At 40.7% G+C, this 23,397-nt stretch overlaps 1 protein-coding gene across 5 annotated transcripts in view; it reads left to right on the top strand.

Annotated features, from left to right (window-relative positions):
* Positions 1 to 10,561: 10,561 nt before the first annotated feature.
* Positions 10,562 to 23,397, top strand: part of LOC138353540 (uncharacterized) — a 36,928-nt gene continuing 24,092 nt past the window's right edge. For 2 of the 5 annotated variants that reach the window (XM_069306700.1, XM_069306702.1), the window contains exon 1: positions 10,564 to 11,110. Coding sequence is in view for 1 of the 5 variants with exons in the window: in XM_069306699.1 (XP_069162800.1) it covers positions 11,002 to 11,110 (109 nt within the window). In the remaining 4 variants the exon portion in view is untranslated. Of the gene's footprint in view, positions 11,111 to 23,397 lie in introns of all 5 variants that reach the window. The other 3 variants (XM_069306699.1, XR_011223206.1, XM_069306701.1) reach the window with 3 other exon arrangements.

Genomic DNA, 23,397 nt, shown 5'->3' with positions numbered 1-23,397 from the left:
TATATATATATGCGAACAAGCCTGAATGGTCCCCAGGACAATATGCAACTGAAATGCTCTTGTTCGCATTTGTGTTCCTCACGTGTGCCCCAAAGAATGAGGTGATTTGGTAAAATGCTATGCCCAAGATTACTATCCGAGTGCCGGCGGTGGGGTGGTTCAAATAGCCTCGGCTATCACCTCATTATGTCCGGTCGTGATGGTCAAGTGGATTAAGGCGTCTTGTACATACCAGTTGCGTTGCTTCTGGGAGTATGGGTTCGAGTCACTTCTGGGGTGTGAGTTTTCAGTTGTTATATATATATATATATATATATATATATATATATATATATATATATATATATATATATATATATATATATATATATATATATATATATATATATATATATATATGTATATGTATATGTATATGTATATGTATATGTATATATATATATATATATATATATATATATATATATATATATATATATATATATATATATATATATATATATATATATATATATATATATATATATATATATATATATATATATATATATGCAATTGACGATCACAAAACACTGATCATTTTATGCGGAAAATCCACAGAGAAATATGAAATGAGGTGAACGTTTCGGCTTGTTAAAGCCTTTGTCAACACCAGACTGACTAAGGAGAAGGGAGAAGGGGGAGGATATATAGGCCGACACTTGACCAACCCGGAGCCGATCGGCCGAGCGAACAGCACGCGGGACTTGTGATCCTGTGGTCCTGGGTTCGATCCCAGGCGCCGGCGAGAAACAATGGGCAGAGTTTCTTTCACCCTATGCCCCTGTTACCTAGCAGTAAAATAGGTACCTGGGTGTTAGTCAGCTGTCACGGGCTGCTTCCTGGGGGTGGAGGCCTGGTCGAGGACCGGGCCGCGGGGACATTAAAGCCCCGAAATCATCTCAAGATAACCTCAAGATAACCCATCCCTAGGGTTAGTCAGGTGTAAATAACCAAAAACAGGTAGAGCTTAGCTTAGAAAGGTCAAAGAGGATTAAGCGGTCAGAGAATAAGGATGAAAGATTAAAGAAAAGCCTCATGAACACACAATATATGAATATACAATTATAATGAGACATTGTAAGCCTCTCTATCAGAGTTGTTTCTTAAACTGTTGTGCAATATTATAACTTAAAAATGGATCAAGTTTGTACATTCCAGTACTAACATTAAGAAGATTTGGACACTGACTGATTAGAGCAGGCTCAATCAAATTCCGTTCCACGAAATCCCCACAATTGGTAATGCTTTTTGCCCCATTCCAGTTAATATTGTGATCGCATAAACTCGTATGTAGATACAATGCATTAGACGTTTGGGCAGTTCTAATACTATAAGCATGTTGTGACAACCGCAATTGTAAGGACTTTCCTGTTTGTCCAAGGTACACAGAATCACAATCATTGCAGGGAATCGAATACACACAACCTGCTGTATCAGGGGAGTTTTTTATTAAATTGGATTTGATCGTACTATTAGTGAACACCAAATTTATATTAAGTTTCTTAAAAATCAGAGACAATTTTTCAAGTCCACTCTCATAAGGTACCACCAATGAGTTAATAATTTTTGGTTTCGCCTTAGGGACGTGATTATAAAACGTACGCTTGGCTTGTACAAACGAGAAATCCAAAAACCTCTTAGGATATTGTAAACTCTTCCCAATTTCATATATTTTAGCAATCTCTTCATCAAAAAACTCAGGGCTGCAAACCCTCAAAGCTCGTAGAAACATTCTTGAAAATACTGCCTGTTTAACTTTACTATGATGATTCGAATAAAAATGAACATACTACCCCACGTTGGTAGGTTTCCTATACACATTAAATTTGAACTTTCTAGTGACTCTATGAATCATAATGTCTAAAAACGGAAGAGTACCATTCTCCTCAGTCTCACAAGTGAATTTTATTGAAGGTACCAAAGAATTGAGTTCATTAAGAAAAACTATCTGGTCTTTGTTGCACGGCCATAAGCACAAAATATCATCAACAAATCCCTACTCAAATCTCTGAATATGTTAGATATTAAGTCACTGCACATTCTCTCATGTGTATTATACATATATAAAACGCTGAACTATAATGCCAATCCTGACCTCAAAAGATTAATACAGTTTTGATATTCCTAGAGTACGAAGCCTTGAGGATAATCCTTGGGTGCCCTCGTACCACAAAGATACTTAATATGAGAAAGGAACTTAATGTTCTGAGCGTTGTTGATCGTGTTACTGAAATTAACTGTCAAATTGGTATAAAAATGCTTAGGCTAACTCAGAACGAAGCCTTGAGGATAATCCTTGGGTGCCCTCGTACCACAAAGATACTTAATATGAGAAAGGAACTTAATATTCTGAGCGTTGTTTATCGTGTTACTGAAATTAACTGTCAAATTGGTATAAAAATGCTTAGGCTAACTCATCCTAATCCTTGCACAGAAGCCCTCCAGAATTTCTTTATTGAAGATCAGCATTGTTCCAAATGGATAACAAAAACTGGAACTCAACTCAGAATGTATGGGGTTCATGATTTGTACCAAGAGAAACAACAACGGCACTTTCCTGCACCGTGGGAGGTTACACCCTTTCCAGTTTTAATCCCTCCCTTTCCACCCAAGAAGCAAATTAGAGATCAGCCCAAGGTTCGTCTTGAGGCAAAGCTCAACGCCTTAAGCCATATTGATGCTCTGTCCACAGAGTATTCTCTCTCTCAAATTATATACACTGATGGTTCCCTACACCGCACCACGGGTTCAGCTGGAAGTGCAGTTGTCCTGACAATGGGCGATGGCCTATACTTTGAGTGGGGAGTCCGTATAAACAACTGGGCCTCTACCCTTCAGACTGAACTATTTGCCTTGATCCTTGCACTGAAATGTGTACAAGTCTCAAAACTTGATACATTAATTGTAAGTGACTCCTTATCATCCTCAAATGCTCTCAACTCTTTAACCCTTAAACTGCGCAACGCGCCTGCAGGCTCACGTCTGGTTTGCGCAACGCGCCTCCGGGTATTTGTATTTTTCACGTTCCATTCAAAACTCCCGCGGCTACATGGGGTTCACATCAGCTTCCTCAGGGCTCTTGTAAACAGACGCCATCTTTAAAAAAAATCGTGGTCCACATTCCCGGGTGTGGGAGCCTCAGTAGTGTGTGAGCAACCAAGGCTGGCGCTCGCAGCATGAGCGCACAGCACTGCTGTTCAGCATGTGACCACAGCATCGCCTAATAATGTCAAAATATATATATAACTTGTATTATTTAGCTATGATAGTGTTATATTAGAGCCTGAGTGTGATAATGACTGGGTACAATGTTCAAATATCAGTGATTCAATGCTGTTCACGATGTTCACAGCGCTAGCCACAGCACCAGAGCATTATTTCGTTCATCTAGGAATCTTCAAATGATTTCTTAGGTTCTTTTTCAAAATAAACGTGTGGTCAATTATTCATTTACAGGAATTAGTGACCAGGATTGTGATAATAGCAGGAATGTGGTTATAATTAGCGTTGTGCGTAGTATTGTGGAAGGAGGAATTTTGATGAGGGAGGGAGGGCGAGAATTGAGGTAGCCTCTATTGTGTGTGTGGCTGCCACTCTTGTTTTGCTCACCATACTAGCTTAGTGGTTCGCTATGGGCAACACATATGTACATGGGTATATATAGTGTGTGTATATAGTGTAAGAACAGCAACAGGAGAATGTTGAGAGGAGCTATTTTGGTGAGGGAGGTGACGTAATCGTAGCGTTGTCTGCTGTGTGATTTTTCATGCAGTGTATGGTGGCCACTGTACTGTTTGGACACAATACCGGCTTACTTGCATAGTTCTGGTAAATAAAACATGTAGATAGGTATATAGAACATGTGTAATAAGAACTATAGCAATATGGTGGGAGGAGCAATGTTGGCGAGTAAGATGTTGGAGTGAGGGAGACTGGCTGGGTGTGGCTGCTCTCACTCAAGCTGTTCTGAATGTGTTCATGGCCCATACGAGGCAGCTGCTATTGGCCCATGCGGGGCAGCTGCTATTGGCCCATGCGGGGCAGCTGCTATTGGCCCATGCGGGGCAGCTGCTATTGGCCCATGCGGGGCAGCTGCTATTGGCCCATGCGGGGCAGCTGCTATTGGCCTATACGAGGCAGCTGCTATTGGCCCATACGAAGCAGCTGTTATTGGCCCATACGAGGCAGCTGATATTGGCCCATACGAGGCAGCTGCTATTGGCCCATACGAGGCAGCTGCTATTGGCCCATACGAAGCAGCTGCTACGCGGTGTTCTGAATGTGTTGATGGTGAATGTATATAGTGTGTGACAGTGTATAGTGTGTAAATAGATTGTATATATACACAAATTAGCATGATACATAGTAAATATGTGCTGCATATGTGTACACAGGTTTCATGCACGTAACACAGTGTCTACGGACAGTACGGATGTTGTACTGCGATATTATAGTGTACGTGTTCATTATACATTGGATTGGCACATAAAAACAATGAAAATGTATTTGGAAAGGTGCGCAAAAAATGAACGAAAATATATTCGCGGCAACTCGCGCGCCCCGCCCCGAGCGCCCCCGAGAGCTTACGGCACGGGCGCACGGGGAATGATGACGTCACGCCCCAACTTCCGGACCCCATAGCAGCCAAAGTAAGTACAATTTCGACTTTTTTTTTGCATACCCATACTGAGGGAAGGGTTTTTGACACTTCAAAAAGAAAAAAGAATTTTTTCCAGAGAATTTATTTCCTGCGCACTGCGGGGGTGTCACATTTGGAGGCAACGCAGTTAAGGGGTTAAGACATAACTGTAACATGCTCGTGTCCGAAGCAAGACACAAATACAACAAAATTATTAAGGATGGTAACAGAGTCCATTTCATGTGGTCTCCATCTCATGTTGGCCTCCGAATGCATGATAGAGCTGATAAGTTAGCCAAAGAATCTGCCTTTAAAGGAGCCGTTGAGTGTAACCTTGGATTGTCAATGAGCAATCTGAGAGCAGCAGTACACCGAGAACTTCAACAAGATCTTGTAGATCTGAGGCAAAGTGAAATTGACACCAGTAATTCCATCTATCATCATACTATCATGCAAGAGGAGCCACACATCTATGGATCATCCAATAAAATCAGCAGACTTCTAGATGTTACTACTGCTCGGTTTAGACTCGGTTACAAGTATCTCTGGGAATGCTCATTATCTGCTGATGTAGACCTGACCAAATGTAAACTGTGTCAACAAAATTATTCGCACACCCTCCGTCACTATGTGATGGAGTGCGAAAAGATACGTGAATTTAGAGACAATTCTATAACCAATGTTCCAACGATGTGTTAATATTTCATTCAAAATGATCTGCTACCAGAAATTTTAGCCAAATATCCCCAGTTTGCTAACTGTAGGTAGTAACTAAGTGATTGTAACCTATCCACCGTTGCCCACTGGATGGGGGGCGGTGTGCAGGACAAACATATAAATTTTGACACTAGCTCTCCACATATGTCAGTTGCTTAATTTAGAACCTGTACTTGAGGTCGATCTCGAACCCATTGTTGATGTGATGACTTATATTGAATTTTGTAACTAGCTCATCAAGATTGTAACTTGCTTAGCTAAATGAATTGTGGGGTTCAGTCCCTGAGCCCATTATGTGCCTCTGTAACCCTTTCCACTACCGCCCACAAGATGGGTATGGGGTGCATAATAAATGAACTAAACTAACTAACTAACCTAGAGTACGACTTAATCAAACTAGTAATGCTCTTCAAATCAAGGGACCCAGAATGTGGAATGACCTTCCCAACCAAGTTAAAGACTGTACCTCTCTCAACCAGTTTAAGATAAAAACGAAGCACTACCTAATAAATTCCCTGTAACCTACCTTACCCCTCTGTTGTCAACCCATGTCTGTTTTTTTTTTTTCAAAACAACGCTGTTTGAATGTAATTGTCTGTAATAATTTGTAATTGTATTTGTGCTGCTTTTTCAGCCATGTTCACCCCTCTTTTACCTCTATTTTTATTTGTTCTCAACACATTTTATTCTTTATACCCTTTAGTATTAAGCTTTAGTCATTATTGTTTTTCCTGCCCGAAACGCTTTGCGTAATAGTGGCTTTAGGCATTGTATGTACTAGCTCTATCTATTAATCCAACAAACTTTGTAAAATCTCTTGTATGTATGTACCTTACCTAAATAAACATTTATTTATTTATTTATTTATTTATATATAAAACGCTGAACTGTAATGCCAATCCTGACCTCAAAAGCTTCATTGAAGGTTGTAACAGAACCCATGAGCGCCACACCAGAAATAAATGCAGTTTTGATATTCCAAGAGTACGACTTAATCAAACTAGAAATGCTCTACAAATCAAGGGACCCAGAATGTGGAATGACCTTCCCAACCAGGAAGGGCCTGGTTGGGCCTCGTAGCCTGGTGGATAGCGCGCAGGACTCGTAATTCTGTGGCGCGGGTTCGATTCCCGCACGAGGCAGAAACAAATGGGCAAAGTTTCTTTCACCCTGAATGCCCCTGTTACCTAGCAGTAAATAGGTACCTGGGAGTTAGTCAGCTGTCACGGGCTGCTTCCTGGGGGTGGAGGCCTGGTCGAGGACCGGGCTGCGGGGACACTAAAAAGCCCCGAAATCATCTCAAGATAACCTCAAGAAGATAACCATGTTAAAGCCTGTACCTCTCTCAACCAGTTTAAGATAAAAACGAAGCACTACCTAATAAATTCCTTGTAACCTACCTTACCCTTATATTGTCAACCCATGTCTGTTTTTTTAAACAACGCTGTTTGTCGACCTAATTGTATTTGTGCTGCTTTTTCAGCCATGTTCCCCCCTTTATTATCTTTATTTTTATTTGTTCTCAACACATTTTATACTTTATACTCAATTAGTATTATGCTTTAGTCATTAATGTTTTTTCATGCCCGAAACGCTTTGCGTAATAGTGGCTTTAGGCATTGTATGTACTAGCTCTATCTATAAATCGATCAATCTTTGTAAAATCTCTTGTATGTATGTACCTTACCTAAATAAACATTTATTTATTATTTATTTATAGTTGAGATATGAATAGTGAGGGAGTAATAGAGCGTCACTAGGGCAGGGGGAGGTACATAATATCTGATCTTAGAAAGAATGCCAACAGTTTTTGAAACTTTTTTTTTATATATTTAGAATGTGTCCCTGGAAATTCAGCTTCTGGTCAATGAGAACGCCAAGGAATTTGCCATCTATTTTGTTACAAATTGGGTATTGTTTATCCTTAGATTTATTTTGTTACGTACAGGTATGTTACGTTGTTGGGTTGATTAGATACACAGTGTTTAGTAAGTTTCATATTTATTTAGTAGTCCTGGATACAGCAGTGTCGTAGACGTTGAGACGAAGCCTGGAGCAGAGCTGAGTGAGGCCGGAGTCGTGGAGCTCTATGTGGGAGAACGTGGTGGCTCAATTAGGAATTGTGAGTGTCTGAACTCGGGGAGCGTGGCGGCTCGATGCGGTCGTAGTCTGCTGTCTGCTCTGTGTCGAAGCTGCAGCGTCTTGGGTCGATTAGAACTGTACACGCCGAGTGCTACATTGTTGACTGTGGAAATTGTACTGTTCGCTATTGTTCATATCGCTTGCTTATATGGTGATTACACCTCAGCTCCCTCCAACAAGATGAGAAGAGTATTACCTGTAATTGGGGAAAGGATTGTAGCTTTTGTAATAAGTGCTAATTAGTTATGCTATTCAGATAATGAGATAATGGAGTGAGTATAAGCTTACTCGCTACAGGACTTCCCTGCCAGGGAATGGAAGAAAAGCAATACAATAAAAAATATGAGGCTACTGTTCCCTGGGTCGCTGTGAAGCATGTAGTCTGGTACCAAAAGATACAGGCAGTATGTAGACAAGCTCGGTGTAGCAGGAGAGAAGAATGTGCATGATTGTTGCGTCCTTCGGTCGCTGGTGGAGCATTTAGATCCGGGGCAGATGGGCTCGGGCACTAGGACAATAGGAGGTAATGTAGGCACGTAGGTAGGACAACGAGGAAATCACTGCTAGAGCTGAATTGTCCTGGAGGCGACGAAGAGTCGGAAATGCAAGCTGTAAGTCCTGTACTGCACAAGGTGCTTGAGTCGGCAGAGTATCAGAATGCAGTGAACGTGTAGATGAAACTGATGACAGAGCAGCTGTCGTGGGCGTCCCAGTAGGACAAGCAGTGCCCTGGCAGCGACGGAGAGTCGTCAGGACAGGCTGTAGATCCTACATGATGTAATCATTGTTGAGGAGTCAGATGAATGAGTAACGATCGTGGAGCAGCACGCCATAGTAGATGAAAATGCAGAGATGGTCGCGATGGAAATCATAGCTGTGGCGAGGGTGTTGGCAACGTTCCATGACAGGTGGCTGCGGTCCACAGCAAGCAGCAGCAGTAGAGGTCCAGTGAAAGTCCATGTTGTAGTCCATATCGTGGCTGGGTATCGTCGAAACTCTCTGGGGTCACCAATGTAACGTACGATTATGTTACGTTGTTGGATTTATTAGATACACAGTGTTTAGCGAGTTTCAGATTTATTTAGTAGTCCTGGATACAGCAGTGTCGTAGACGTTGAGACGAAGCCTGGAGCAGAGCTGAGTGAGGCCGGAGTCGTGGAGCTCTATATGTGGGAGAGCGTGGTGGCTCAATTAGGAATTGTGTGTCTGAACTCGGGGAGCGAGAGCGTGGCGGCTCCATGCGGTCGTAGTCTGCTGTCTGCTCTGTGTCAAAGCTGCAGCGTCGACTTGGGTCGATTAGAACTGTACACGCCGAGTGCTACATTGTTGACTGTGGAAATTGTACTGTTCCCTATTGCTCATATCGCTTGCTTATATGGTGATTACACCTCAGCTCCCTCCAATAAGATGAGAAGAGTATTACCTGTAATTGGGGAAAGGATTGTAGCTTTTGTAATAAGTGCTAATTTGTTATAGCAGCCAGCTTCTGCTCGCCCTTAGGGGGTGGGGGTTCCGTGGTGTTGGCCCTCACGGGATTGGGGGGTGCTCCGACGGAACCCCCAAAGTGATAAGCCAAGAATACGAGATCTCTCTTCATTGTATTTGATTTAATCATTATAACGGCTATCCAATAATTTTATTTCTGTATAATAATTTATGGTTATTCACTAATCATTATTAGTCACCATAATTAATTCCACTTTATTCATCTATTTATTCGTTATAATGAGCTACTAGGCTTCCTCATTTAAGGATTATCAATTAAATCATTAATTATGACTATTATTAATTAATTATTTGTTTTAAATAATTATTATTATTATTATAAAATAAACAAGTCCCCCACTCAGTGAGCATTTTCTTCCACCCGCAGAAATTGAATTATTCACAGAAACATACTGGAGCCTGTCAGTAAGGTAAGACTTGAGGTATTGCAGGGAGTGTCCTCTGACTCCATAATGATGTAATTTAAGAAGAAGGTTTCGGTGGTTGACAGTGTCAAAAGCCTTAGGCAGGTCCACAAATTACCCAACAGGGCACTCATTTTTATCAAGAGCTGCATGAATCAAGTTAATCATACTAATAAGTGCATCGTTAGGGCTTTTTTTGGGTCTGAAGCCATATTGACAAGAGCTAACTAAGTATATTGTGTTTGGCTAGATAAGAGTAAAGCTGCTTGTAGATTAGTTTTTCAATTATTTATGACAAGTTAGGTAGGATTGATATAGGTCTGTAGTTGTTCACATCTGTGAGATCACCACATTTGTGGATAGGGGTTCCTCTCGTTTTTTTTTTTAGAATATCTGGAAAGGTTTGGAGTTCAAGTGACTTGTTGAAGAGCAATGCAATAGCAGGGGCTAAAGATCTGGAGGCTTTTTTGTAAATTAAAGTTTAGACCTATTGTCTTATGTACGACCCTCTGTCCTGCGTGACAGTGAATACCAGCATTATCCTCACTTTAATAAGACTTTATCAAAATCCTCAGATTAGGCAAAATTGTAATTACTTTTTTCAATAAAGATGTTAATAATAATAATATTCGTATCCTGGCCGGGGAGGATTTACTGGGCGCAAATCCTTAACCCCGCCTCTGTTTAACTCAACAGTAAAATGGGAACTTGGTTGTAAAAACGATTAATCGCGGCGGGGATCGTATTCCAGGGACTTGCCCGAAACGCTTCGCGTACTAGTGGCTGTACAAGAATGTAACAACTCTTGTATATATCTAAAAAATAATATTAATAATAATAATAATGCTTGTTGGTGAGAACAGTTGTGAACGCAAGCTAGCGCACAAATATATGAGCGCCCAAAATACTTTTACACAAAAGACATATAAAGACAGGCGTGTGGATTCTGATTTCGTTTTTATCGATTAATATATACATATTAGGTGCTTACCTATAATAGTTATTATTATATACAAGTATATCTATCACATAATAAATGTAAAAGAAGTTTATCCAAAAACTGACAAAAGGGCTGTGTTTTGTGCGTTGTATCGTGTTTGTGGGCATTCGGGTGTGTTGTGTTTACGCTGGCGGGCAGCGTCCTTACCAAGCCTGGATTATGTCCATCACATCACTAAACTTCATTTAATAACTATATGCCTGTTAAGTAGAAGATTTTAATTGTTAATAACAATATATTGTCGTTTTAGTATTGAACACGTAAACATATGCGAAACGTCCAAAGCTGGTGTCCGAAGTGGTAAAAGTATTAGTGTGCGATGTTGTCAATGTACAGAGTGTCTTGTATCCCATGGATCAGCTGACGCCATAAACATAACATACTGCCCTGCGGTGCGGCAAGTCTCCCTCAAACACACACTTCTTGTTTTAGTCGCCGCTCCTCTATCTACAGCACAACGCAACAAGTACCTTTGAAACTCCGAGCATCCTCAACATAAACGCGTCTACCAACATCTGCACTGGTGCAGTCAACGGGAGGACAAACCCTTCATGCAAACTGCACCTAATATCAGAAAGAAGGATGGTGGTGAACGCAGGGGCTTCTTGCCCAGTTACTCTCACTACACGAGGATATATGTTGTAAAGATTGACATGCGAGGTGAGTAGGAATGCCAGTATATCAGTTTTTCATGAGTAGAGACTGGTAATGGAAATGGTTGAACCGTTGATAGAATCTGACCAGATTGTCAATTGGGTTAACCTATGTGTTGCATTTCTACAACGGTCACCCAAGTTAAAATCGGTGAACGCCTCAAGAATAATGTTGAAAACATCTTGATAACTTTTTAAACAAAAAATCAAAAGTTTTTTATCATTTAAATTAGTGTTTTACCACTGCGCCATGGGGACTTCATATCTATAGGGAAATTTTTAACGTTTAAATCGGTGTTCGCCGATTTTAACTTGGGCGACCATTGTGGAAACGCAACACATGGGTTGACCCAAACAGCAATACAACACTGGAAAGTATTAAGATGTCCAAGCCCATCATCACTCGGCAAAAATGTCCCATTATAACTATAACAAGCTCTGTCTTCAGACACCCCCCTCCCCCTTTGTATAAGTCCCTTATTGTGCTAAACATACACTCGCTTCACACATTCTCGTTTGCTATCTACATGTACAAAACCTTGTTCCTAAATGTTAATCTTGATCTGAAACTTTTCCTTGATAGGTGTAATAGAACCAGTGAGCTCCACACCAGAAATAAATATCTCTGATATCCCCAGAATCAAACTAAATCTGTGCAAAAATGTCATGCAAGATTAGGAATTAAATTTCTAGTTTTATTGAAAAATAATGAACTACACAACCCAGGACAATATGGGTTTAGAGCAGGAAGATCCTGTCTGTCAGTTACTCAACCACTATTACAAAATAATGGCTCATAATTATGATAAGGTTAGGTAATGATGATAAGGCTAGATAAAGATGAGAAGGCTAGGTAATAAGCTAGGCTACCTTGCCTTGTCTTGAGGTTACCTTGAGGTGCTTCCGGGGCTTAGCGTCCCCGCGGCCCGGTCGTCGACCAGGCCTCCTGGTTGCTGGACTGATCAACCAGGCTGTTGGACGCGGCTGCTCGCAGCCTGTCTTATGAGTCACAGCCTGGTTGATCAGGTATCCTTTGGAGGTGCTTATCCAGTTCTGTCTTGAACACTGTGAGGGGATTGCCAGTTATGCCCCTTATGTGTAGCGGAAGCATGTTGAACAGTCTCGGGCCTCTGATGTTGATAGAGTTCTCTCTCAGAGTACCTGTTGCACCTCCGCTTTTCAACGGGGGTATTCTGCACATCCTGCCATGTCTTCTGGTCTCATGTGATGTTATGCCTGTGTGCAGGTTTGGGACCAGCCCCGCTAATATTTTCCATGTGTAAATTATTATGTATCTCTCCCGCCTGTGCTCAAGGGAGTACAGATTTAGGCTCTTTAGTCGGTCCCAATAGTTTAGGTGTTTTACTGAGTGGATTCTAGCAGTAAAGGATCTCTGGAATGCGCTCCAGGTCAGCAATTTCTCCAGCTTTGAAAGGGGCTGTCATTGTGCAGCAGTACTCCACTCTAGAGAGCACAAGCGTTTTGAAAAGTGTCATCATCGGTATAGCATCTCTAGTGTGAAAAGAGGGATATTAGCTAGGTAATGTAATGTAAAGTAATTAGCTAGGCTAGGTAATGACAATTAGAATTGCAAGATACGAGCTAGATGGTGTTGAGATTGCAAAGTCGGGTTGCGAAAGGAATCTGGGAGTTATGATTAGTAAGAATTTAAAACAAAAAAATCAGTGCATAAATGTTTGTAATAGGCAAATAGGACACAGGGATTTATTTATTGAAGTGTTAGTAATGGGACACCTGGTGGTGTTCATCAGTTTATCAGTATCTTGTTAGGCCCTATTAATATCCCTCTTTGTGATATCCCTTCATACACTTGTACACCTTTATCATGTCACCCCTAATTCTTTGCCTTTCTAGATAATGTAATTTAAGCTTTGTCTATCTTTCTTCATATGACAAGTTTCTAATTTGGGGAATTAGCTTTGTCACCCTACGGTGGACACTTATAGTGAATTTATATCCATTCTATAGTACAGTGACCAAAACTGAACTGCATAATCTAAATGGACCCTATTTTTTGATACAGTGCCACATGAAAGACTGATTAAAAAGATAGAGGCTCATGGTATTGGGGGTGTTATATTAAGCTGGATTAGGGCATGGCTATACCAAAGGAAACAGAGTTAGTATAAATGGAGTCAAGTCAGTGTGGGAAAATGTTGTAAGTGGAGTGCCTCAAGGCTCTGTCCTGGGACCTCTGTTGTTTATAATACTGTATATATAAATGATTTAGATTCAGGTTTGAGTAGCAACATTTGCAAATTTGCCGATGATACAAAAATTGGTAGGGAAATTAATACGGAAGAAGACTCACTATCACTTCAAGTTGATCTAAATAGGGTTTTGAAATGGTCAAAGGATTGGGAGATGCAGTTTAATGCTGATAAATGTAAAGTTCTGAGGCTAGGTAATGATGATAGAGTTACAAGATAAGAGCTAGATGGTGTTGAGATTGCGAAGTCGGTTTAATTGCGAAAGGGATCTGGGAGTTATGATTAGTAAGAATTTAAAACAAAAGGATCAATGCATGAATGTTCGTAATAAGGTACTGTAAATAGGACACTGGGATTTATTAATCGAAGCGTTAGTAACAAGACACCTGGTGTGGTTCAGCTGTGCTTCAGCTATATCTAGCTCTGGTTAGGCCCTATTAGATTATGCAGTTCAGTTGTGGTCGCCGTACTATAGAATGGATATAAATTCACTTGAACGTGTCCAGCGTAGGATGGATAAGTTAATTCCCCAAATTAGAAATCTCTCATATGAAGAAATATTAACAAAGCTTAAGTTGCATTCACTGGAAAGGCAAAGAGTTAGAGGGTGACATGATAGAGGTTTACAAGTGGATGAATAGACATAACAAAGGGGATATTATTACCAGGGAGGATGTTCTTAAACAAATAGTAAAACTCAAACCAAACAAATCCCCAGGGCCGGATGAAGTGTTTGCCAGGGTGCTTAAAGAATGCAAAGAGGAACTTTGTGACCCACTGTCAACCATATTTAATAAATCAATAGTCAGGCAGAGTGCCAGAGTTTTGGAAAGTTGCTAATGTGATACCAGTTTTTAAGAAAGGAGATAGATCACTTGCGTCTAACTATCGACCAATTAGTCTAACGTCTATTGTGGGAAAGTTACTCGAATCTATAATAGCAAATAAAATTCGTCTTCATCTTGAAAAACATAAATTAATAATTGAGTCGCAACATGGTTTTATAAATGGCCGTTCATGTTTAACAAATTTGCTATCTTTTTATTCTAGCATAGTTGAGGCAGTTGATAGTGGTAAGGATTGTGATGTTGTGTACCTTGACTTTAGCAAAGCTTTTGATACAGTGCCACATGAAAGACTGATTAAAAAGATAGTCTCATGGTATTGGGGGTGCTATATTAAGCTGGATTAGGGCATGGCTATACCAAAGGAAACAGAGAGTTAGTATAAATGGAATCAAGTCAGAGTGGGAAAATGTTGTAAGTGGAGTGCCTCAAGGCTCTGTCCTGGGACCTCTGTTGTTTATAATATATATAAATGATTTAGATTCAGGTTTGAGTAGCAACATTTGCAAATTTGCCGATGATACGAAAATCGGTAGGGAAATTAATTCGGAGGAGGACTCGCTATCACTTCAAGTTGATTTAGATAGGGTTTTGAAATGGTCAAAGGATTGGCAGATGCAGTTTAATGCTGATAAATGTAAAGTTCTGAGGTTAGGTAATGATGATAGAGTTACAAGATACGAGCTAGATGGTGTTGAGATTGCGAAGTCGGATTGCGAAAGGGATCTGGGAGTTATGATTAATAAGAATTTAAAACAAAAGGATCAATGCATAAATGTTCGTAATAAGGCAAATCGGACACTTGGATTTATTAATCGCAGCGTTAGTAACAAGACACCTGGTGTGGTTCTCAAGCTATATCTTGCTCTAGTTAGGCCCCATTTAGATTATGCAGTTCAGTTTTGGTCGCCATATTATAGAATGGATATAAATTCACTTGAACGTGTCCAGCGTAGGATGGCTAAGTTAATTCCCTAAATTAGAAATCTTTCATATGAAGAAAGATTAACAAAGCTTAAGTTGCATTCACTGGAAAGGCGAAGAGTTAGGGGTGACATGATAGAGGTTTACAAGTGGGTGAATGGACATAACAAAGGGGATATTAATAGGGTATTAAAAGTATCAACACAAGACAGAACACGAAACAATGTGTATAAATTGGATAAGTTTAGATTTAGGAAAGACTTGGGTAAATACTGGTTCAGTAACAGGGTTGTTGATTTGTGGAACCAATTACCGCGTAACGTGCTGGAGGTGGGGTCCCTCGATTGTTTCAAGCGTGGGTTGGACATGTATATGAGTGGGATTGGGTGGTTATAAATAGGATCTGCCTCATATGGGCCAATAGGCCTTCTGCAGTTACCTTTGTTCTTATGTTCTTATGTTCTAACTAGAGCAGGATATAGCTGAAGAACAACACCAGGTGTCTTATGACTAACACTTCGATTTATAATCCCAGTGTCCTATATACCTTATTACGACTTTGCAATCTCATCACCATCTAGCTCGTATCTTGTAACTCTATTATCATTACCTAGCCTCAAAACCTTACATTTGTCAGCATTAAACTGCATCTGCGAATCTTTTGACCATTTCAAAACCATTTTTGACCATTTAGATCGTCTTGAAGTGAAAGTGAGTCTTTTTCCATGTTTATTTCCCTCCCAATTTTAGTATCATCGGCAACTTTGCAAATATTACTGCTCAAACCTGAATCTAAATCATTTATATATATTCTAAATAACAGAGGAATAGAGCCTTGAGGCACTTCACTTACAACATTTTCCCAGTTTGACTTAATCCAATTTATACTAACTTTTTGTTTCCTTTGGTATGGTCATGCCCTAATCCAACTTAATATAGCACCCCCAATTCCATGGCCTCTATCTTTTTAACCCTTGTGTGGCTCCGGGCTATTTAGTATTTGTCGCCCACAGGTGCATATAAAAAAAAAATATTTTTTTTCCTAACCTGTTAAGTCGTGTTCCCTGACCACGAGAAAAATATAAAAAAAATAAATTGTATATACCGACGATGTAATTGAGCCGACAATATGGGTGATGACGTCACACCCTGCATGATCGCTCATGCACGGTGCATCCCAGAGGCGTCGCGCGCCGTCTTTAAGCAGCCAGTGTTGCCACAAATTTATTTTCGCGTCATTATTTACAGTGTCTTGGTCTATTTTATTAGCAATATTAGTCACTAATTGTGTTGCACATAATATTACATCACAGTCATTGTCAATAAATGCTTCATACATCGAGTATACACATGTGCACACAAATGTTTTCCATTATGCCATTATGTTATGTAATCACAATGTTCATTATTATATGTACACACAAGCATGCACTATGTACAGGTTTTTGCACTATTATTGCATATTTAGAATTCTTGGAGAGAGTGGTAGTCGTTGAAGCAGTCGACAGCACACACTGAAACTGCACACGCTTCACACCATGTTTGCACCACTTTACGTTTCTGTTCTCTCCTTTTTGTTGTTTTACATACTAGGTATTCACGTTGGCCTATTGCATGCTTTCCAGCTGGTGGCAAATGTTTTAGTCTGTTTTACTGAAAGGGCTCCATGTGAGCGAGCCTGGGTGTTGCAGCATGCTGCAACACTGGGTTCATCATTGGTCTTTGTATGCCAGGAACATCTTAACCCTTAACATGCTCGGGGTCTAATATCCTGCTATCCACACAGGCGCATGTCATTTTGAAAAAAAAAAAAATTTTTTTTTTTTGCTAATCTGTTAAGTTCTGTTCACTGATCACGGGAAAAAAAAAAAATTCTATTGTACTTACTTTTGTTGCAATAGAGCAGAGAAGCTCGGTGATGACGTCACAATCTGCATGTTCGCTCATGCAGTACACGCCCGGGAGATGTTGCGCGCGGTCCTCAAACAGCCAGAGTTGCCACAAATATATTTTCGCGCTATTTATTTACAATGTCTAAGCGCATTTTATCTAATTTTTTTTCACTAATTGTGTTTCAAATACTGTTTGAACATATTTTGTATCAATAATTGTTGCATATTTGAGTATACACAGGCGCACACAAATGTTTTCAATTACGGCAATATAATATGTCATTACAGTCTATTATATTGTATGTTCTGCTTATATTTGTATATATTTACACACACGCACACGCTATCTGCTTATATGTTTACATATTTACACACTCGCACACGCTATACACACTTTGAAGCACACTTAGAAGATTTCTAGACTGTGGTAGTCATTGAAGCAGTCGACAGCACATAATGGGATACCACACGTTTCACACCATGTTTGCACAAGCTTCCGTTTCTTGTCTCTACGTGTCGTTGTTTTACACACCAAGCAATCACGTTGGGCTATTGCACGCTTCACACCAGGTGGCAAATACTTAAGTTTGTGTGCTAGGAAGCCTTCAGTGTGAGCGAGGCGTGGAGTACCAGCATGCTGCAACAGTGGGTTTATGATGGGCTGCTGAATACCTGGGACATCTTTTGCAAACTTTCCTAATAACTGTATTGCAGCATCAAATACAAAGTCACGGAAAGTGGGCTTACGTCCAGTTCTCACAAGGTACATGTTGAAACAGTTCAGCATGCTCATGTCCACAAGATGGAAGAACACTTTTTTCGTCCACCTACATGTCTTCCGCACACTCTGCAGTGCCAATCATCATGTCTGATTTATCAATCAACCGCATGTTGATATTATAGTCTAAAACACAGTCTGGCTTATATAGTGGTGCGTTTGTTTTATGGCTCACTTTCCCACTGTTCACCATTGTTCCATCATGAATTGTTGTCAACAAGTTCACCTCTCTTTTGTCTTTCCACCGAACTGACAGAATGTTATCACTTTTCCTTCTCTGACACTCACCAACTGCAATGTCGTTGTCAAACACAGGCATTTCCCTTCGTTGTGGCTTTACTGTACCAACCAATCCGGTTCTATTTTCTAGCAAGAACCGAGCTAGCAAGGGACTTGTATAGTAATTATCTGTGTATAAAATGTGTCCCTTGTTCATCCACGGAGCCATGATGGTCTTCACTACACTCCCCGAGAATCCATGTTCGTCGTTACCGGGAATGTCTACATCACTAGCCGAGTACAGAATCATGTGTAACACGTATCCTGTCTCACAATCACAAAGAACAAAAAATTTCAGGCCAAATCGGTTTCGTTTTGAGGGAATGTACTGTTTGAATGGAACACGTCCCTTGAAAAGTATGAGAGATTCATCAACCACCAGCTTCTGTGCTGGTACGTAAAAATCTCTGAATTTTCCAATAACATCGTTCATGTAGTGCCTCACTCGCCACAGTCTATCATCAGGTGTTCGGTCCTGAACACTTCCAAAATGTAGACACCTGAGGAGTATCTGAAACCTGTCTCGTGACATATATTTCCCGAATAAAGGTGTTGGTATTGTCTTGTCCTTGCTCCAATAGTCATTTATTGCATGTTTGTGACAGTGCTTCATCAACAAACAGAGTGCCAAAAACACATACATTTCCGCCACTGTGGTATTTTTCCAACGCTGCAGTCGTGAAAATTCTGTGATTTCCCTCTCAATCAGGTAAGCAGCATGCAGGTTCGTTTGGTGTACAATGTATTCCATGAGTGGTTCATCATAGAATGCTGTAAAATATTCCATCTCAGCCATGTCCTCACCTTGATTAGGGAAAAGGTTTGTAATCCCTACATATTTATCGTCAAAGTGAGGAATATTAGGAATAAAATCGTCACCATCACTCCACTCAAGTACACCAGGCGTCCTGCGAGATGCAGAGGAAAGACGGCGAGGAAGCGATGCATACCGGCGACCAGGAGCTGAATACCGTCTGCGAGAAGCACGGCGGCTACGTGCACGTGAGGTGGGTGCACGTGAACACGAGGGTCTTGGTCCCTCATGTGGTGCCATGCGGTGGCGCTTGGCCGGGCGAGATGCTGCTGACGCGACAATTTCTCGCCCAGTTACACCACTGGTACCAGCCACAGGCTCAATAAAACTTTGATCTGAGTCACTAAACCCAGAAAAGGAGTCACCTCCCTCTGACTCGTCACCCTCAAACAGAAAATATCCACAGGAACTGTGAGGTCGTGGTAGAATTGGGGTAGAAAATGGGCGAGGAGGCATGGGAGAGCGTATAGGCCTCGCCATGGCATGGCGGTCATTCTCACTTTCACTGCTGCTGCTGCTATCACCCGACAACTGTGTATAATCCTCATCGTTGTCTGAATCGTCAAACACACTTTCTTCACCTTCAGAGAATAATTTGTGGGCTATTTGCTCTGGGGTGAGGGACTGAGTGGTGCGTGCCCGTGAGGCGTTTGACCGTGCGCTCGCCATGGTGACTCTCGCTAAACTGAGGCCTCCCATGCCATCGAATCGTGAGCTGGATTTTTTTTCAAAATGGCCGCTGTTTACTAGAGCCCCTGGGCAGCGTATGGGACCCCCAGCTACACCGCGGGCCATTCAAATCGTGCGCGGTACCCATACACTTCATATGAAGTGAAGCGCAGTTGACTGGTAAAACGATTTACACTTCATATGAAGTGATGCGCACTTTAAGGGTTAACCAAACTTTGCTAATAACTGTGTTGCAAGTGTAAAAGCAAGCGCACTGAAACTAGGTTTACGTCCAGTTTTCACCAGACACATATTATAGCAGTTCAACATGCTCATGTCAACAAGATGGAAAAACACTTTTTTCGTCCATTTAAATATTTTCTGCACACACTCGATAGTGCCAACCATCATGACAGCCTTATCAATCAAACTCATGTTGATATTATTGTCAAGAACACAATCTGGCTTATATACTGGTTCTTTCGATACACAGTTCACCTTGCCACTGTTCACCATTGTACCCTCATGAACGGTTGTCAGCATCTTCTTGAGGTTATCTTGAGATGATTTCGGGGCTTTTTAGTGTCCCTGCGGCCCGGTCCTTGACCAGGCCTCCACCCCCAGGAAGCAGCCCGTGACAGCTGACTAACACCCAGGTACCTATTTTACTGCTAGGTAACAGGAGCATAGGGTGAAAGAAACTCTGCCCATTGTTGCTCGCCGGTGCCTGGGATCGAACCCAGTACCACAGGATCACAAGTCCAGCGTGCTGTCTGCTCAGCCGACCGGCTCCCCTCACCATGTTCACTTCTCTCTTGTCTTTCCATAGAACCGAGAGTATTTGATCACATTTCCGTAGCTGGCACTCACCAACTGCAAGTCTACCGTCAAACACTGGCATTTCCCTTCTTCGTGCCTTTACTGTGCCAACCAATCTGGTTCTATTTTCAATCAAGAACCTAGCTAGCAATGGACTTGTATAGTAGTTATCTGTGTATAAGATGTGGCCCTTGTTCATCCATGGTGCCATCAGTGACTTCACATTAATGTGAACATGGAGAAACCATGTTCGTTGTTACCGGGAATGTCTACATCGCTAGCTGAATACAGAATCATGTGTAACACGTATCCTGTTACACAGTCACACAGTACAAAGAATTTCAATCCAAATCTGTTTCGTTTGGAGGGAATATACTGCTTGAATGAAACACGTCCTTTGAAAAGCACAAGGGATTCGTCAGTCACCAGCTTCTGTGCTGGTACATAAAAATCTCTTAACTTTCCAATCACTTCATTCATATAGTGCCTCACTCACCAAAGTCTATCATCCTCTGTCCGGTCCTCATTACTTGCAAGATGCAGACACCTGAGGAGTATCTGAAATCTGTCTCGGGACATATATTTCCAGAAGAAAGGTGTTGGAATAGTCAGATCTTTGCTCCAGTAATCTGTGATAGCGTGTTTGACACAGTGCTTTATCAACATACATATTGCTAAAAACACATACATTTCACCTACAGTGGTGGTTTTCCAACGTTGCAATTGTGAAAATTCTGTTATCTCTAATAATAATAATAATTTATTTAGGAAAAGTACATACATAGTTGCAGAGTTACAGTACAAAGATTCTGTTTGATTTAAAGATAAGAGGTAGTACATACAATACCTAAAGCCACTACTACGCATAGCGTTTCAGGCAAGGTGAAGTGCAGAACAAAACACTTAGACTAAAACTTAAAACTATCGGTCACTTTGGACCGGACTCTCGTCCATTATTTTTCTCCCGAGTCCTAGGTTTGGACCGGACTTGCGTCCACTACAAAAATATTTGTATAAAATTCATTTTTTTATCCAATCGACCTCGGGATAGTATCAAAATAAGCGCCTTTAGAATGCGCACAATTTGATCCCAAAATGAAAGATGTAACATGAAACTTGATGCCCGAACACTTATATGATTATAAATAGGTTTTTGGTCAAAATTTTAAAATATTTGTTAAAATTCTATTTATTGTGCTATTATGTTGGGACTAGTTTTAAAATGCGCCCCTTTACGTCGCGAACAATTTGATACCAAAATGAAAGATGTAACACAAAAATTTGTCAGAGCACTGGAAAGATATAAATAATTTTGTGATGATGAGCTTCCAGAATTAAAATATATGTTAAAATTCCAGTTATTGCTCTATTATTATGGGACTAGTTTTAAAATACGCGCCTTTTTATTGCGAACAATTTGATACCAAAATGAAAGACGTAACACGAAAATTGATGTAATCAAACTGAACGAGTATACACATTAGGTTGCAGTATACAAATTGGTGCTCGTTCACGGGTAACTTTAGGCTTTTCTGCGAGTAGACACTCAAGGCTTTTGTACATTATATTCATACAGATATGTAGGGAATTTAATTGCGAACACAATGATACCAAAACGAGCGACGTAGCACGAGAATTAAGGTGAGAAAAATGGAACGAGTATGCACATTTTACTGATTTTGTGCGCTTACGGGTAACTTTTGCCGACTTTAGGCTTTGCTGTTGGGAGTCATGCCAGGCTTTTGGACATTATACACACTTGTAGGGAATTTATTTGCGAACACAATGATACCAAAACGAACGATGTAGCACCAGAAATAAGGTGAGAAAACTGAAACGAGTATACACATTTAGGCGGCGTCGCACGCTCGCCCGCACCATTGGGGCCATGACGTCAAAGTCTGCAGCGTGCTCGTGGGGTGTGCGATAGTGTTAATACTAATTGAGCTTAAAGTGTAAATTGCATTGAAAGAATAAATTATAAAAGATAAAAAAAGGGGGGAACATGGTAGAAAAGAGCCAATATACAAGTTGGTCAACAAACAGCATTTTTTTTTCTTTAAATAGTAAGACATGGGTTGACATTTAAAAGTAAGGTAGGTTACATGGAGTTATTTAGGTAGTACTTAGTTTTCATCTTAAACTGGTTGAGAGAGGTACAATCTTTGACATGATTGGGAAGGTCATTCTACATTCTGGGTCCCTTGATTTGTGGAGCATTCCTAGTTTGATTAAGTCGTACTCTTCTAATATCAATTAGGTATTTGTTTCTAGTGTGGTGCCCATGAGTTCTGTTACAACCTTCTAGGAACCGTTGAAGGTCAGGATTGACATTACAATTCAGAGTTTCAGTTAATAGCTGTTCTCCTTATTAACAAAACGTTCTTTTTTTTTTTTAATATTCGTCTAAAATTCATTTCTGAAAATATTTTGTTTAAGTTTCACGACACTGAAGCCAAAAAGTACGAGAGTTGTTTAAAATTTTTTTATCATTTTAACATAATGCAAATATTTTTTTAATTATACCCCCTCCCCTTCTGCTGAGCAGTTTTAAGTACTAATATTGGGGAAGTGGGAACCACAAGATACTACCAAATAAAACGTAGTAGTTATTTTCTATGTTCAGTGAGAGTTTGTTGGTTGACATCCATGAGTGGACACAAACCAGAGTTCACACTAATGTGATGCATCAAATGAACAAATCCACAAGGGCAGTGACGAGGATTCGAACCTGCGTCTGGGAGCATCCCAGACACTGCCTTAATCGACTGAGCTACGACAGGGTTAAAAGGGTTGAAACCGAAGTTCTACTGAACTTACTGGATCCCGTAGCCTCTCCGAGGCACAAACCAGGTTTTACACAACCCCCCCTCCCCCTGCACCCGAGCTATGTCAATAGGCCGTTCTCCCTCTTCGCCCTTACATCATCACACACAGAGATCACACTAACGTGATGCATCAAATGAACAAATGAACAAGGGCAGTGACGAGGATTTGAACCTACGTCTGGGAGCACCTTTTAACCCTGTCGTAGCTCAGTCGA

This window comes from Procambarus clarkii, chromosome 58, assembly GCF_040958095.1.
Source record: "Procambarus clarkii isolate CNS0578487 chromosome 58, FALCON_Pclarkii_2.0, whole genome shotgun sequence".
NCBI lineage: Eukaryota > Metazoa > Arthropoda > Malacostraca > Decapoda > Cambaridae > Procambarus > Procambarus clarkii.
This window is presented reverse-complemented; position numbering and strand designations above follow the sequence as displayed.